The sequence below is a fragment of the Cyprinus carpio genome, chromosome B17, assembly GCF_018340385.1.
Source record: "Cyprinus carpio isolate SPL01 chromosome B17, ASM1834038v1, whole genome shotgun sequence".
Classification (NCBI taxonomy): domain Eukaryota; kingdom Metazoa; phylum Chordata; class Actinopteri; order Cypriniformes; family Cyprinidae; genus Cyprinus; species Cyprinus carpio.
In genome coordinates this window covers 7832015-7847280 of record NC_056613.1, presented here as the reverse complement: position 1 = coordinate 7847280, position 15266 = coordinate 7832015, and the positions used below count along the sequence as shown (strand labels likewise).

Below are 15266 nucleotides of genomic sequence, written 5' to 3'. Positions count from 1 at the left end.
TTCACATTTTATATTCGGGTTATAGACTGGAAAAGTACAGGTTCATGATATTTCTCACTAACATAACTGACATCTTCTGTAAATTATAGCAGCAGCAAAGCATGTACAAAAAGATTCATGCAGGACAATAGTTGAATAGTGGCAAAGGAGGCATACAAAGACAAAAAAAAATTAGGATAAATGTAAAATTGTCTGAAAGTACAGACAGTTATGATAAAATCCTGGTTCTATTTAGTGCAAACTGATGACTGCCAACAGAGAAACTCAGTTGCTGAATAGTCCAGAATTCAAACCGGTTTTCTCTCAAATCATTGTCCCACTGTGCAAAAGCAAGAAAATTAGTTATTTGGGCCATCTGTCTGTCATAGAGTAAATTAGATGGTAAAATATCAATGCACCACGTGTTCACTACACTGTTGCAATGTAAGCACATGTAAAATGGTACTATATGCATGTTTTTGTTGTTGTTGTTGCTGTTGTTGTTTTTTTAGATTCCAATTCATAGGTAGAAATTTTGGAGAGCAATCCACCTAAGTACAAAAACAAGAAATTAATATTTAATGTCTATACTTACTGTACATGTGGGTTTCTGCTCCTCTAGCTTGTAACCTGTTTTGTGGTCCATGCATTTGACTAAAAAGTCAATGTTCATGTTTGTTAATATAACCAAATTACATTGTGATCATATATAGAAAATATCTTTTTTTAAACTCTAAAAGCAACAAGCATAGGCATCCACAAAATCAAAATACAAGCTAATTTCCAAAGTGAGAACTTTTTCTGCATTAAGTAACAAGATTTCTTTTTCCCCCCAAATCTACTTTATTGTATGCATGCTATCCAGCTGATAAATGATGACTGACTGAGTGATTGATGTTAGTGGAATTACAATTATGTGGAAGACAAAGAAAACACATCTAACAGTATTAAATGAATAGACATTCCCAAACATGAACAAAGAAATCCAACCCAGAAACAACAAAATAATCAATCAATCCTGAAACAAACAAAAAAGTCTTTAAGACATAATAAATGAAATTCAAGACACTATTGCAAACTATGTCTTTCCCCAATATCAAAGTGTCAGTATTAACAGGAGTAGTCAAATATCGCATAACTGTATTTATTTCTAAAAAAAGAATTATGGCAATGAACTTAACAAAAAAGCCAAATAAGAAGAAAAGCAGATAACATTGTTTATCATTTTTTTGTTTAACAGTGTGAGATCATGGTCAGGTCAGATGAACTATATGGCAATTTATAGTTCTATTAAATGTTTTCCTCTGCATTACAGGACAAAACTTAAATCATAATCATTTTAAATTATGATTAAAAAATACATGGTCATTTTCAAATTCATTCTTGATTAATACTAGGTTTGTGCACCGAACAATCAAATCAACTGCGACTCCCAAAACCAAAACAACAAAACATGAAATAAAAATGTAACAAAAATAATGGACAAATATTATTTGGGAAATGTAATCTTAGATATTATTTTTAAACACTTATTAATTATCAGTAAAAGTTCAACAACAATTAGTTAAATCAACAGAACATAAACCTGAAAAGAAACGTGAAGAAAAATTACAGTAGTAGTTGCTAGTTTTACAAAGTTCAAGCCTTCTTTAGTAATTATGACACCTTTTGAACCTACTTAATTGTTAAACTTGGTTAAAAAAATACTCATTAACTCGTCAAGATATGCAAAGTACAGGGTATTTTACATTCACAATCATTTCCCTCACTGCAGTACCATGCTTTAAGACTTAAACACATTTGCAACTACTCAGATTTGATTCTGTATGTCTGTGGCAAACAAAACCCAAAGGAAAAAAGTGAACAAATTAATTGAATCTGAATGATATTTTCATTTGGAATTTTTGTCGCTCTAATAAATATTCATAAAAACAAATTAAAATGTGCTTATAAGAGACTCATGAACACGAATCTAAGGTAAACAATTTGTATTACTGGTGCCTTTCATTTTGCTAGCATGTATTTTTAATTAGAATTTAGTGAGGTTTACTTGTTTGTTTTTTTAATTAACAAAAGCTCTGAAATGTGTTAGTTAACTAGTCCCTCATTATCCTCTGTACAAAGCTAAACAAAAAGAAAACTCACTTGATAACACTACACAAATGACTCTTCATAGGCCAAAATATACAGAAAAATGTACACATCATTTTTGTGATATCTGCAGCTAAAACAAACCACAACAGCTGCATCGTTTTAAGCAAATTAGATTACTTATGAGATGATTGCGAGTTACTCGCCTTTTGGACAAAGCCAGATTTCATTGTCCATAAAATACGATTAATAGCAATAGCAAATCATATTCTTGAAATATTTGGACATGCAATGCTTGCATTGATCTGGAAATATACCGTAGTGTTGCAAGGGATCCAGGAAACAAGGGGGAAAAAAAATGTCCAAATGAGCAAGAAATGTAAACGAAAACTACCCCAGTTTAGGGTTGAACTTTCTCTCGTTCAACAAGTGCAAGCTTTAAACCTCCCTCTCTTCCTGGTTCCTCACTGTTGAGTGCACTGGCCTGGTTGCTCCTTCTGAGGACTGTCCAATGTGTGCTCATTCTTCTGCTCCACTGCCACCTACAGGACAACAGAAGCAAGTGCAAGTTAGTAGTCGAGTAGTAGCAAACTTTAGCCAGGAGGAGGCAGTCACTCACAACAAAAGGAAGTCGGGACTAATAACCTAGTGTAAACAGAACAATCTAATCTCAAGCATCACTTGTTCTCATCTGCCCATGACGGACCTCACTGGGGTTCAGACACCTGCTGCCACTGTCCTGCCCCACAGCTATGCTGCATTTATCATATACAGCAAGATGCTTCATCAGCAGCTTTCTCTGTCATTCCTATACTGAGGTTATAGGCAGAGTTTTACATCTTGTTCCTGCCGTCCTGCTGTTTGTTGCACACCTCTGCTCAGTCATGAATCACTCCCTGTGGCTGCTGAACAGTAATGGGAACAGATGTTTGTAGAAAACAGCTCCAGCCACCTTAATGGCATGTTTGGAATGCAGTAGGGAAAACAAGCTCTGGCAGCTGACACAGCAGGTTGCTTGAGGGTGACAACTTGTCTTTCAGTGGCTTTGTCACAGGGTACATGACATTTAGCTCAGACCCACCCAAAGGGTTTGAAAATCACCACTAAATAACCAAATTAAATTACTGGTTTTCTAAAGTGTAATACTTTGGGTAAGGAAAGGTGTATAACAAAACATAGTATTAAGAGCTTTATTCACTACTACACTAACAATTTAAATTTAAATAAATAAAAAAATTATATAAAATGAAATAAATATGTTGCCTTGGGAACTAGTTGAATTAAAACATAGTTTGTTTGATTTCAGTAAATGTTTATTTCATTTCAAGTAATAAAGATGTTTTTCACTTTAAGACTTAAATAGGTAATATGACCTATTAATGCATTAATTTGATCCCCCGCTGATTTTGTAAGTTTGTCCACTTACAAAGAAACGAAGGGTCTGTAATTTGTATGGTAGGCTTATTTTAACGTATAGAGACAGAATACCAAACAAACAAAAAACATTATATAATGGTTAGAAATTGATTTGCATTTCAGTGAGTGAAATAAGTATTTGATCCCAAAGCAAAACGTGACTAAGTACTTGGTGCAGAAACACTTGTTGGCAAGCACAGAGGTAAGACGTTTTTTGTAGTTGGTCACCAGGTTTGCACATATCTCAGGAGGGATTTTGGTCCACTCCTCTTTATAGATCCTCTCTAAATCCTCAAGGTTTCCTTTGGCAACTCAAAGTTTCAACTCCCTCTGCAGATTCTCTATAGGATTGAGGTCTGGAGACTGGCTGGGCCACTCCATGACCTTAAAGTGCTTCTTTAGCCACTTTTTTGTTGCCTTGGCGGTGTGTTTCAGATCATTCACATTCCTGAATAACCGAAGGAGGTTCTCGTTCAGTGTTCTGGCTGAGGGAAGGAGGTTCTCGTCCAAGATTTTACAGTACATGGCCCCGTCCATTTGCCCCTCAATGTGATGAAGTTGTCCTGTACCCTTAGCAGAAAAACAGCCCCAAAGCATAATGTTTCCACCTCCGCGCTTGACTTTAGGGATGGTGTTCTTGGGGTCATAGTCAGCATTTCTCTCCTTCCAACCACGGCGAGTCAAGTTAATGACAAAGAGCTCAATTTTGGTCTCATCTGACCACAGCACTTTCTCACAAGCCTTCTCTGAATCATTTAGATGTTCTTTGGCAAACTTTAAACGGGCGGGAACATGTGCCTTCTTGAGCAGGGGGAATTTGAGGATGCTGCAGGATTTCAGTTCATTGTGGCGTAGTGTGTTACTGTTTTGCTTGGTGACTGTGGTCCCAACTGCCTTAAGATCATTAACAAGCTCCTCCCGTGTACTTCAGGGCTGATCACTCACCTTTCTCATGATCATCCTTACCCCATGAGGCAAGATCTTGCACGGCGCTCCAGACCAAGGCTGATTGATGGTTGTTTTGTATTTCTCCCATTTCGGAATAATCGCACCAAAAGTTGTCTCCTTGCCAAGCTTCTTGCTGATGGACTTGTAGCCCATTCAAGCCTTGTGCAGATCTACAACTGTGTCTCTGATATCCTTTGACAGCTCTTTGGTCTTGCCCATGGTGGTGGGAGAGGTTGGAATGGATGATACAGATTGTGTGGACAGGTGTCTTACACACCTAACGAGCTGACATTAGGAGTAACTTCTTAAAGTGGCAGGACTAATCTGTGTTCCACATGGGCACATAACCAATCTGTGGGAGCCAGAATTCTTGCTGGTTGGTAGAGGATCAAATGCTTATTTCACTCACTGAAATGCAAATCAATTTCTAACTTTTATATAATGTGTTTTTTCTGGATTTTTTGGTTTATATTCTGTCTCTATCTGTTAAAATAAGCCATAAACTTTAAAAATTACAGACCCTTCATTTCTTTGTAAATGGGCAAACTTACAAAATCAGCAGGGGATCAAATCAATATTTTCCCCACTGTATGTTTATAGTTTCATTTGGAATTTACTAATGACACTAATTTAGGCGACAATTTTTTTTAACAACACTTTCAGTTGATAGCAGATAACAGACATATAGTAGTGTGTTAGTTTTACCTCATGTCTCCTTGCCTGGAGGACAACTTAAGCAAAAGGTGGCACAGCTACTTCACCCTCCCCTAACACACACACACACACACACACACACACACACACACACACACACACACACACACACACAGAATACCTGATAGGAGTAATGTGATTTGTAGGTGATCCATTTCTTCAAGTCAGTTCTGTCCCCCACAGACAGAGAGCGAACGGTGGCTTTGGATGCAGAAGCAGAGGGCATGTCAAACTCAACCTCCACAAGGCACTCAAACTTGGGCGGGACTTCCCAGTCTGATCCCAGCTCCAAATGACAGTAGAATGTATGAGGATGTCCCAGTGCTACAAAAAATACCATCCACAACCATTTATGTAATGTATGCAATATTAACGCAAATAATTAATTCATGCAAATTACTAGACGACCTTTTAGATTAAGTAAACCACTGGACCTGACCAGCTTAGATATGTATAATTTAACATTGGCATAGAACTGGCCTCGATTCTGCTAAAATGAAATGAAGAAAGTGATGAAATAGATGTTTTCTTCAGATGAATGATGCCAGACAGCATTGGTTTGTGTTCGTCTTGATGGCAAAACTTTGAATATGCAAAGAAAATGCTAATTTTTAACTTGAACCTAAACATGATGTAAATAACTGAAAAAAGTAGCTCACTAATCAAATGAACTACTTCATTTGTGCATTTTTGTCCTTTCAAGAATTTGAGATTCTCCTTTTGTGTTCTATGGAAGAAAAAGTCATATGGGTGAGTAAATGATTTACTAAATTATTATTTAGAATTTTAGAGAGAGAAAAAAATCGTTTGAGGAAAAGCTGAATTGCAAAGCTCAGGGATGTCATACTGTGAGCCTGTGAATTAACAGATGATGACAGCGTGAGTTTTGTCTAACCAATCAGACTCATGCAGCAGGAGGGGATCCCTGCTGATATACTATTGAAAAGCCTAAAGCACCGGCCATTGACAGAAAAAAAAAATACCAGGACTGACCACAATGCAAATGCCTTGACAAAAGAACATCTACAAACAGGATAAAAGAGTTCTACACCACTGCACTAGCTTTGGGATTCAATACCGCATTAAGAGGTACCACAGCATTGTGATTTGGAAGATGTGAGGATTTATTCAGCAGCACCAAAATATAAAAATCTTTAACTACTATCTATATTGATATTATTTTCATGACTATAGTGAAAAACAAACACTAAAATGATAGTATCATTTTCAAATATTAGCATTATTTCAAAATCTTTCATGAAGGGCACCAGTAAAATCATTATACCGCAAATAAGTTACAACTGTTGGTTAATTTGCTGACTAGACCCATTTGACATCCTTGTGATGAAACAACTAGATAAAATAAAACTGCTCTTAAACAACTATTTGCATATGCTGTTGCATAAGAGTAACAAAGAATAACAAGATCAGTTTGACCTGAATGTAGAGACTGTATCATGGCTATGCTACGCTAATGCTATATCTAAATATTTCAATTTGTAGGTCACTAAATTGACAAAAAACATTTTAACATTAGGGATGTGCACGAGTACTCAGAAGTGACAGCAATTATTGGTTATTTGACTTCTAAACTACTTTTAAACTTCAGAACAACACAAGATACCTTTTTTGCATTCAAAACTCTTAAAGGGATAGTTCACCCAAAAATGAAAAGTGTCACTAATTACTCACCCTCATATAGTTCCAAACCCCTAAGATCTTTGTTCGTTTTCTGAACACAAATTAAGATATTTTTGATGCATTCCAAGAGTTCTATGACACTCCCATAGACAGCAAGTATCCTCACATGATCAAGGCATCATTACATCGTTAAAATAATCCATGTGACATCAGTGATTTAACCATAATTTTATGAAGCTACAAGAATACTTTTTGTGCGCAAAGAAAACCAAAATAATGACTTTTTTCAACAATTTGTCTCCTCCGCATCACCCTTTTAACACCATTTACACATAAACAACATATGCAATGTACGTATGTAGATACGTTGTTTAAGTTCAGATCAAATCGAAACAACGTAAACCGCATATCCGCATACGATGCAGCTGACACAGAGCAGCATACATTGTTTATCTATGTGATACTCTCCAAAATGGTGCCAGGGTGACACGGAGGAGACAAATTGCTGAATAATTTATTTTTTTTGCTTCTTTGTGCACAAAAAGTATTCTTGTAGCTTTGTAAAACTGCGATTGAATCACTGATGTCACATGGATTATTTCAATCTCCTTACTACGTTTCTGAGCCTTGATCGTGTAAGGATACTTGCTGTCTATGGGAGGGTCAGAGAGCTCTCGGAATGCATAAAAAATATTTTCATTTGTGTTTGGAATGACATGAGGGTGAGTAATTAATGACAGAATTTTCATTTTAGGTGAACTACCCTTTTAAGTTAATTCCTGTTGTTACACAATTTGACATTATAGCCACCTCAAAGTTCCCACCTGAGTTCTTGTCTGGCAGGCGACTGATCCTCCACACCACAGACCTGAATGCCTGTTCGTACTTCGCCGTGCCTAGCGTGACCCTCATGGCCGGTTCGGACCCTGACGTGCTGGTCGAACCAAAACTGGCTCCTTTATTGAAGCGAGCCTTCAGGGACTTCTCTCCTGTCACACTCTCCCGCTTAAAGTTCTTTGCCCAAATTTCCGGTATGGGGTAACGGATAGCAACATTCTCACATGGTATTAATGTTAAAGGATCCCGATTGGATGTAAACCCCGTTGACATCACAAGCCAGGACTGCACCTCCACTTCTGCACCCTTGACACAAGCGACTGTTCTCAGAGTGAAGGGAAGGGTTTTTTCAGCAAACGCCGTTCGGAAACGCAAAAGTTCAAAGCGGCGACCAACCGGTGGGCTAAACGTAATGGCTCGGGACTCTGCAAACTCTAACTGGTCAGCACACTCATGCAGTCGACAATCCCGCAGTTGAATCCAACGTGATGTTGTGTTGGAAATTATGTCATGCCGAGAAACCACCTCTTTACCTTTGACCTGGACATCATTGAGGCCGATACTGCAAGGTGGAGATCCGTTCAAGAAGGCTAGCATGTTCACTCGGGTCAAAACTAGCTGCTCCAAGATACGGCTGTCCCCTTTGGAGACAATCCCATAGAAGTTATCCCTCACCTCCACGTAGATCTCCTCCTCAGTGTAAGTCGTTGGCCAGTTAAGACCTTCTTGATCCACCGAGAGGCCCACAAGGCTCTCATGCAGAGCATGTTGAAAGCTCAAGAAATCTTCATAGTTTGTTGTCCCAAGCTTCACCGCTTGATCTCTCACAGGTATATGAACCACTGTGGCCTTGGGCTGGATCTTCCTCTTCTCTTTGTAAACCACATGGTCTACACTGATGGTATGAACACGGCCATTCTCATCATAGTTCTGGAGCTTGGGTTCAGATATCTCATGCTGGGAGTTTAGCTGGAACTTTTTGAAGGGCTTTTCCAGCCCTTTCTCATAGAAAAGATGCAGCTGGCCGCTGTTCGTCAACCTGACAAATATTGGTCCCCAGTGACGTGAGGACATGATGTTCTTCTTCTCAGGGATGCGCAGGAGCATGGGCCAGCCATCCTTAGGCGCCATATGGTCTGGTTCGTAGGTAGAATCATCAGAGTCAACTTCCTCCACTGAACCATCTGGTAGAGGAGGACTACCGTCATGGTCAGGGTCAGAAATGTGAATATTCCTGAGCTGATCCAGACCATCTACAGGAAGGCCTGATGGGATACTATCTTTTCCAACTACAGAGTCTTTCTTAGATGAGAAAAGCATAATAGATTCCCTTTTGATATCAGCATCTTGATACTCAAAGAATGGAGAGGTGAAGGGGAACACATCTGGTACCTCCTGACACAAGTCAATGCCTTGGGACGTTTTCAGGTCTGTTTTGTCAAAATAGGCACTGAAAGGGTTAATAGGAGAAGGTTGTAGGTTCGAGAGCTCATCATCCAGGAAAGGGTTCTTCTTGCTGTAAGGGACGCTGTTGTTCGTTAGTGTGTTATTAAACTCAAAGATGGAATTGGTGCCATCAGGGGTCAGGTCCAGAATGTGTCTCTCTGTCATCTGGCCACAAAAGGAAGAGGAAATCAGGTTGCTATTGGCATCCTGCAGAGGAGAATTGTTGAGGTTATCCAGTTTTATATTAGACTGTTTCCCTGGAGGTTGGAAAACTGAGTCCTCATCATCATCAAAGGTAACCCAGCTGGCAAAGCGGTTGGAGGTGACATAAGATTGGCCATTAGTGTGTTGGTTGTTTGCTGTCCAGTTGAAAGAATCCATGTTCATTCCTTCATCCTCTTGGCACACAGAAGAATCTATCAATAAAAAAAAAGAATACAGAGCTGTTTCAACACTTATAGATGAAATTTGAGCAGGAAAAAAGCATGTCATATATGAGAGGCAGACATAATCTTATAAACAAGAAAACGGATGACCTCCATGGACTTTTCAGTGTCCTTTGAGCCCATTTCTGAAACCTAATGAGAGTCACAATGTTTGGATTATTTTGATTTTCAACTTACAGGAAAGAGGCAGATTCCAATCAACCACAATTCATAAGCATGCATTCGCATACTTTCTCTCTATTTAAACATGCTATACATTCATTTCAATATAGATATATTAATATTTTATAAGAAGAGGTGTGACTGACTACAGAATAAAGTTTTCAGTCTGAGAGTTGTTTTTTTTCCACTAAGACAAAATGGATCTATTTTCAGGTACAATGGGATAGTTGAATAATCAATTTCTTTTTAGTCACACACCAAATCGCAAGAGCTTGAATTAATTTGTGCGATACCCCTACTTTTTTTTACCATTAGACATTGACTCAGTAAGTATGTTTACATGCACTTCAAAAAAATCGATGTCCCACTAAAACAGTAAAACAGTTTTTAAAATGACACGTAAACAACTTTTCATTTGAAACATTCAGGACGTTCAATCATTCTGAATAAACCTGCAAAAAAGCATAAGTAAGAGTGATAGCAAAAGAAAAGAAAAAAAAATTAATTAATGAATCCTTCTGCTCTCTTGAACCAAGCTCAAACTCTTGTCTGTTCTAGTTCTCCCATGCCAAATTAGAGAGACAGTCTTTACCTGTTGCTAGGCACCAGCATTCCCCACCTCAGACCTACTTTCTCTGCCAGTGCAACAAAGCACTGAATGGTCTGTCTCACATGCTGAAACCTGGCATGACTGCACTATGCAACAAGAGCATACATATGCACACTCAGACTCTGATGCACTAACTCACAAACAACAATTTTTAAAACTAAAACCCAATAAACAACTAATAAAGCTTTGGGCCTTATTTATACTTGACTTGTTCAGGCCTACCTCTTTCCAGTCTCTTAAAACATTGCTTATTAAATGTGAGAGAGTGTTGGCACTATGGCTTATGGCTTTGTTAATCTTCTCATATTAGTTCAAAAGGGTTCATCACACTACAAATCAACAGAAACCATTACTTTAACAGAAAATAATAAAAGACTACAATACAAGACATGTGCACACACAGAAGCCACAAACATAAAAAGACTCAGATTTCAAGGTTCATATCTTATCAGCCCTGGAGGGAGAAGTTTAAAAGATTATCCCAGCTCAGAAAAAAATGCATTGTCCCAAACATGAATACTTATGAAGAGCGTCTGCGCACCTCCAAAGCAAGTTTGCTCATGTTCTTACAAGTGATACATCAAATCAGCCAGAGGGTGAGATGCAAATACAAATGTTCAAGGTTCAGTTAAGTTCAAGGTAAATTAACATTTCTATATATTTTTTTTTTACTTAACTCTATTTTTTTATTCCAACAAAGACGCAGTTTAATCGCAGAACACTAGCATACACTGCAAACAGTTATTGGTCAGTATTTAATTGTTTTTGAATAAAATAACTAAACATCCTTAACGCAAGAATGATTTACTTATACTGCATACATTGTTTTCTTAGAATATATTTTAAAATAAGCTTCTTTTTTTAACATACTGCCATTTTTTTTTTTTTTTTTTTTACAAGCATAATTCAGTAACAGTTTAGTGAGGTTTATGCTTAGAACAAAAACATCTTACACAACTTTGTGTCTTAAGTAAATTTATCTTATATTTACTGGACAAAAAATATTAAGAAAACTATTTTTTACAGTCTAGAGAGTCTGTTCTATTGAGTAAATCATGAAAGCAAAATCTTGTTGCTAAGCATCAACTTACTGGTATTTCGTCAAACTTCCAACTCCAAGTAAAACTCAGCATGGATAGAGCGCTGATCCTGAGGCTATATAAGCAATGCCAAGTGAAAGTCCAATAAATGCTTTCACCCCGCTTCTTTTTAAAAACGGACTCCCCAGTTTTAAAATACAGAAGTGAAAGACAAATATATGCATAATCAGCATTAAAAGATCACGTTATATATTTCTTAAAAGAGGAAGGAATAATGGCTAAACTAAAACTCTGCAACAACCACAAGCATTTATAAATCAAAACTCTGTGCAAAGTCTGTCACAAAGCAACACTGCGAAGAAAAAGACTCACCAGTACAGCAGATTCAAGAGTCCAGGTGCTCAAGAGAGGAAACAGATGGGACACCAATTGTGAGTCTTCACTACAGCACCATGCAATAAATAGCAGGTCACATGACCTCCTCTGTCCGTGAAGTGCCCGCACAGACATGTAGATGCCTGTTGGTCTGCCTGCCAGCCTGCCTCCTTCACAGGAGGAGTCTAAATTTTTTGACAGGTAGCTGTCTTTACAGAAACCACATCTCAACACTCACAGAGAAAGGCATTCTTTAAAATACGATTGGTTGAAAACAAGTTCAGAAACATTTTGTGTGCTCTTTCATGTTTGTCTGTAACCATGTGGAGAAGTGATTCTGCCCTTTGATTATCCCAATTATTTACCATATAAAAGAGAAGATGTGGAAATGTGATACAGAAACTGACTCATCATTAAACATGATGGTGTGCAACAAACAACTATTTTTTACAGCTACAAAATGTGCAAGTCAACTGCCATCTGACTGCAAACTTAGGAGCTGAGACAAATGGTTGACAGGTTGTGTTTGGACTGAAGTCTTGATCTGCTTTGAGATCTCTCAATCCTTTCCTACAGCACTAAGCTACTGACCTTTATTTTGCTGGTTTCAGGTCAGTCCTTCTAAACCAGAGCATTAACTGGGGATAATTTCAGAGTTAGCCTTACTGAGCACCCATTCATTTTATAATATTACTGTTAAATGATCATATTTCACCATTACTCTAAACCTTAAAGTCACCAAATGATGCATAAGAATTATCTCTTTTACGATTTTTCATTAACAAAAATCTGAATGTATCCTTAATTAAGAAAAAGGCTGGTAATTTAACATGTTAATTAGATTAATTAATTACAGTGAAAAGTAACACGTTAAAAGTATTAACGCATTAAATGCACTTGCCCCGCATCAGAACTATGTGGGTCATCTCATCTGACATTTCATACAGTTGATTGATGACAAATATGAGGCAGGGCAACAACTCATTGCATGATGGAGCCTAGAGAATATAGTTAGAACGTCCCAAAAATTCAAGATATGGGGCAAAAATGCCCATTTGAGATTTGTCTTATATTTACATAATATATTTGTAACACGAATTGGGTTAACCATTTGGCGAGATGAACCACTGGCCATAGACGCATTGGGTTTGAAGCGGCGCTGCACTGACCGATCAGTGTATGACATCAAAGTATCGCTAGAGCAATTCAAAAGCATGCAGAGTCGTCTCTCTTGCGGAACTTTGATGTCACACATCGATCGGTCTGTTGGTGATGATACGCTTCTAGTCGAACAAGCTTAATAATTAAATGGACCATCCATAAAGAATTATTTACTTCGCTCCTGAAAGAATCAGCTATTTGAACAAATCAAATGAATGAATAAATGATTTAATAACTTAATCGTTAAGACATTTACCACCACCTACTGGCAGTTTTAGTTAATTATTTAGAGTATCATTTCATTAAAGGGGTCATAAGTTTTCCTTTTTCTTCGGAGTGTTACAAGCTCTTGGTGCATAAAGAAGATCTGTAAAGTTACAAAGACTAAAGTTTCAAACCCAAAGAGATATTCTTTATAAAAGTTAAGACTCGTCCACACACTCCTAAAATGCCTCGTTTAAATGCCCCCACATGTCTATGTCACGATGTGGGAAGATTTGCATAACACCGCCCAATGTTCAAGCAAAGAAAGAGGCCTTAACCTTTGATTCTCGCTGTTGCCACCGGTGCCATGTCGTGGAGACACTGTTTCATTGTGAAAGCGAAAATACTTTGGCCTTCCAAAAGAGGACAAAACTAGAAATCAGTGGTTAAGTTGTATTTACAACACTGTTCCAGAGCAGTTTAACCCAAATATTCATATGTGTGCAGCACATTTTATGGAGGACTGTTTCCTGGTCCTGGGAGAGAAGACTACAATGCCTGCGCTTCTGACTCACAGTCTGTAAGTACATTTACATATGTAATGGATTTGCCACTGACGATTCAAACGCAAGTTTTGAGCAGTGTAGAGTAATGGTTCTCAATTCCAGTCCTCGCACCTCCTGCTCTGCACATTTTGTATGTTTCTCTTATGGCTTGAGACGTTTGTTCTATTCGAACATAAGTGCCCTGCGAAGTGCACAGGATATTCCGCCATGATTCCAGTTCGAAGCGAACGTATATGTTCCATTCAAAGTGCATTGAAGTGTGCGAGACGTGAATTTAAATTGTATTTATTTACAGAGGTATATGATGTCACACTTGTCCGTGTGAAAAGACATTGCGCAGAGCAAATCCATGAATAAATGTTCCGAAGAGAGGTAATTTTAACAGATTTCCCCTGCTCAGGGAGTAGGGAGCAATGAACACTGTGTAGGGACCATGACAATGGTAACAAAGTTCATGCACAGAGCACACCTCTAATGAGCTGATCATCTGAATTAATTGTGTTAACAAAGAGAGATATGCAGAGCTGGGGGGCGTGAGGACTGGAATTGAGAACCGCTGGGGTAGAGTACAGCTTGTTGTTTGTCGTTTCTCAGATTAAAAATGCAGACATGGTTTTATGTTTACGTTGCGTGATGCAACGCAATGCATAAAAACACAGTAAAAACAAGTCATTATAATCCATAATTATGTCCCCACTGGATGCAACAAATGCCTTGTTTGTAATGGGTTTTACTGTTATTGCCTTGTCACGCCTATGTTCTGACTGGGACACACATCACAGTATGTTAAGGGGCGTAACATTTCCATCACACGCTTGAGGCATTTGGCCAATCACAACGCACTGGATAGCTGGCCAATCAGAGCACACCACACTTTTCAGACTGATGAGCTTTGTAAAAAATTATAAATTTCAGAAAGGCGGGGCATAGAGGAGAAACAATAATGTACATTATGTGGAAAATAATTTGTTTTGTTTTTTTTACCTTAAACCGCATAAACATTTAATTACACAAAATAATGTTCTTTTTAGCAACATCATATGAGCCCTTTAAAGAAATAATTTAATATTTCCATAGTAATAATACTAAAATTAATAACATAAATTATTAAAGGTATAGTTCATCCACCCAAAAAAAATGACAATTGTGTCATTTATTCACCCTCATGGTCCAAAAGAGTTTATGTAATAAATTTTATCAAACAAAATATTTCTTGCTGAAGTTACTTTTTGTAATGTCTGTTTGATGCTTTAAAAAAACAATGATTTTAAATGATCTTTTGGGAGTAATTTCTCTGCCAAATCTGATGTGCGATTAGTTTGCAATTAATTAGATTAATTAATCGCCACATAATATAATTAATTAGATTAAAAATTGCTTAACAGCCCTTAAAAAAAACATATGGTTCTTTTTTTATAACATGTTGGCTTTAAGACATCTATATGTAAACACAAACTATTTATTTTAAATGCAAAAGAAAAATGCTGCTTTCCATGATGTGTCCTGTTTAAAACTCACCAAACCATGTTGGTGAGAAGACACACAGTGGAAGTGTCATCTCTGACAGGCAGAGCTTTCCCATAATGTGAAGCGGAGTGATAGCTGCAGGTGTGAGTCACAGGAGGCGGGT

At 37.6% G+C, this 15266-nt stretch overlaps 1 protein-coding gene across 5 annotated transcripts in view; it reads right to left on the bottom strand.

The window, feature by feature from the left end:
- Positions 1-1109: 1109 nt before the first annotated feature.
- Positions 1110-15266, bottom strand: part of LOC109085940 (stonin-2-like) — a 29753-nt gene continuing 15596 nt past the window's right edge. For 3 of the 5 annotated variants that reach the window (XM_042742004.1, XM_042742005.1, XM_042742007.1), the window contains 3 exons: positions 7614-9488; positions 5270-5472; positions 1110-2612 (listed from right to left, as the gene is read on the bottom strand). In XM_042742004.1, coding sequence (XP_042597938.1) covers positions 2535-2612; positions 5270-5472; positions 7614-9488 — 2156 coding nt within the window. In that variant the 3' untranslated portion in view covers positions 1110-2534. Of the gene's footprint in view, positions 2613-5269; positions 5473-7613; positions 9489-11381; positions 11568-11702; positions 11972-15266 lie in introns of those variants that run through there. The other 2 variants (XM_042742006.1, XM_042742008.1) reach the window with 2 other exon arrangements.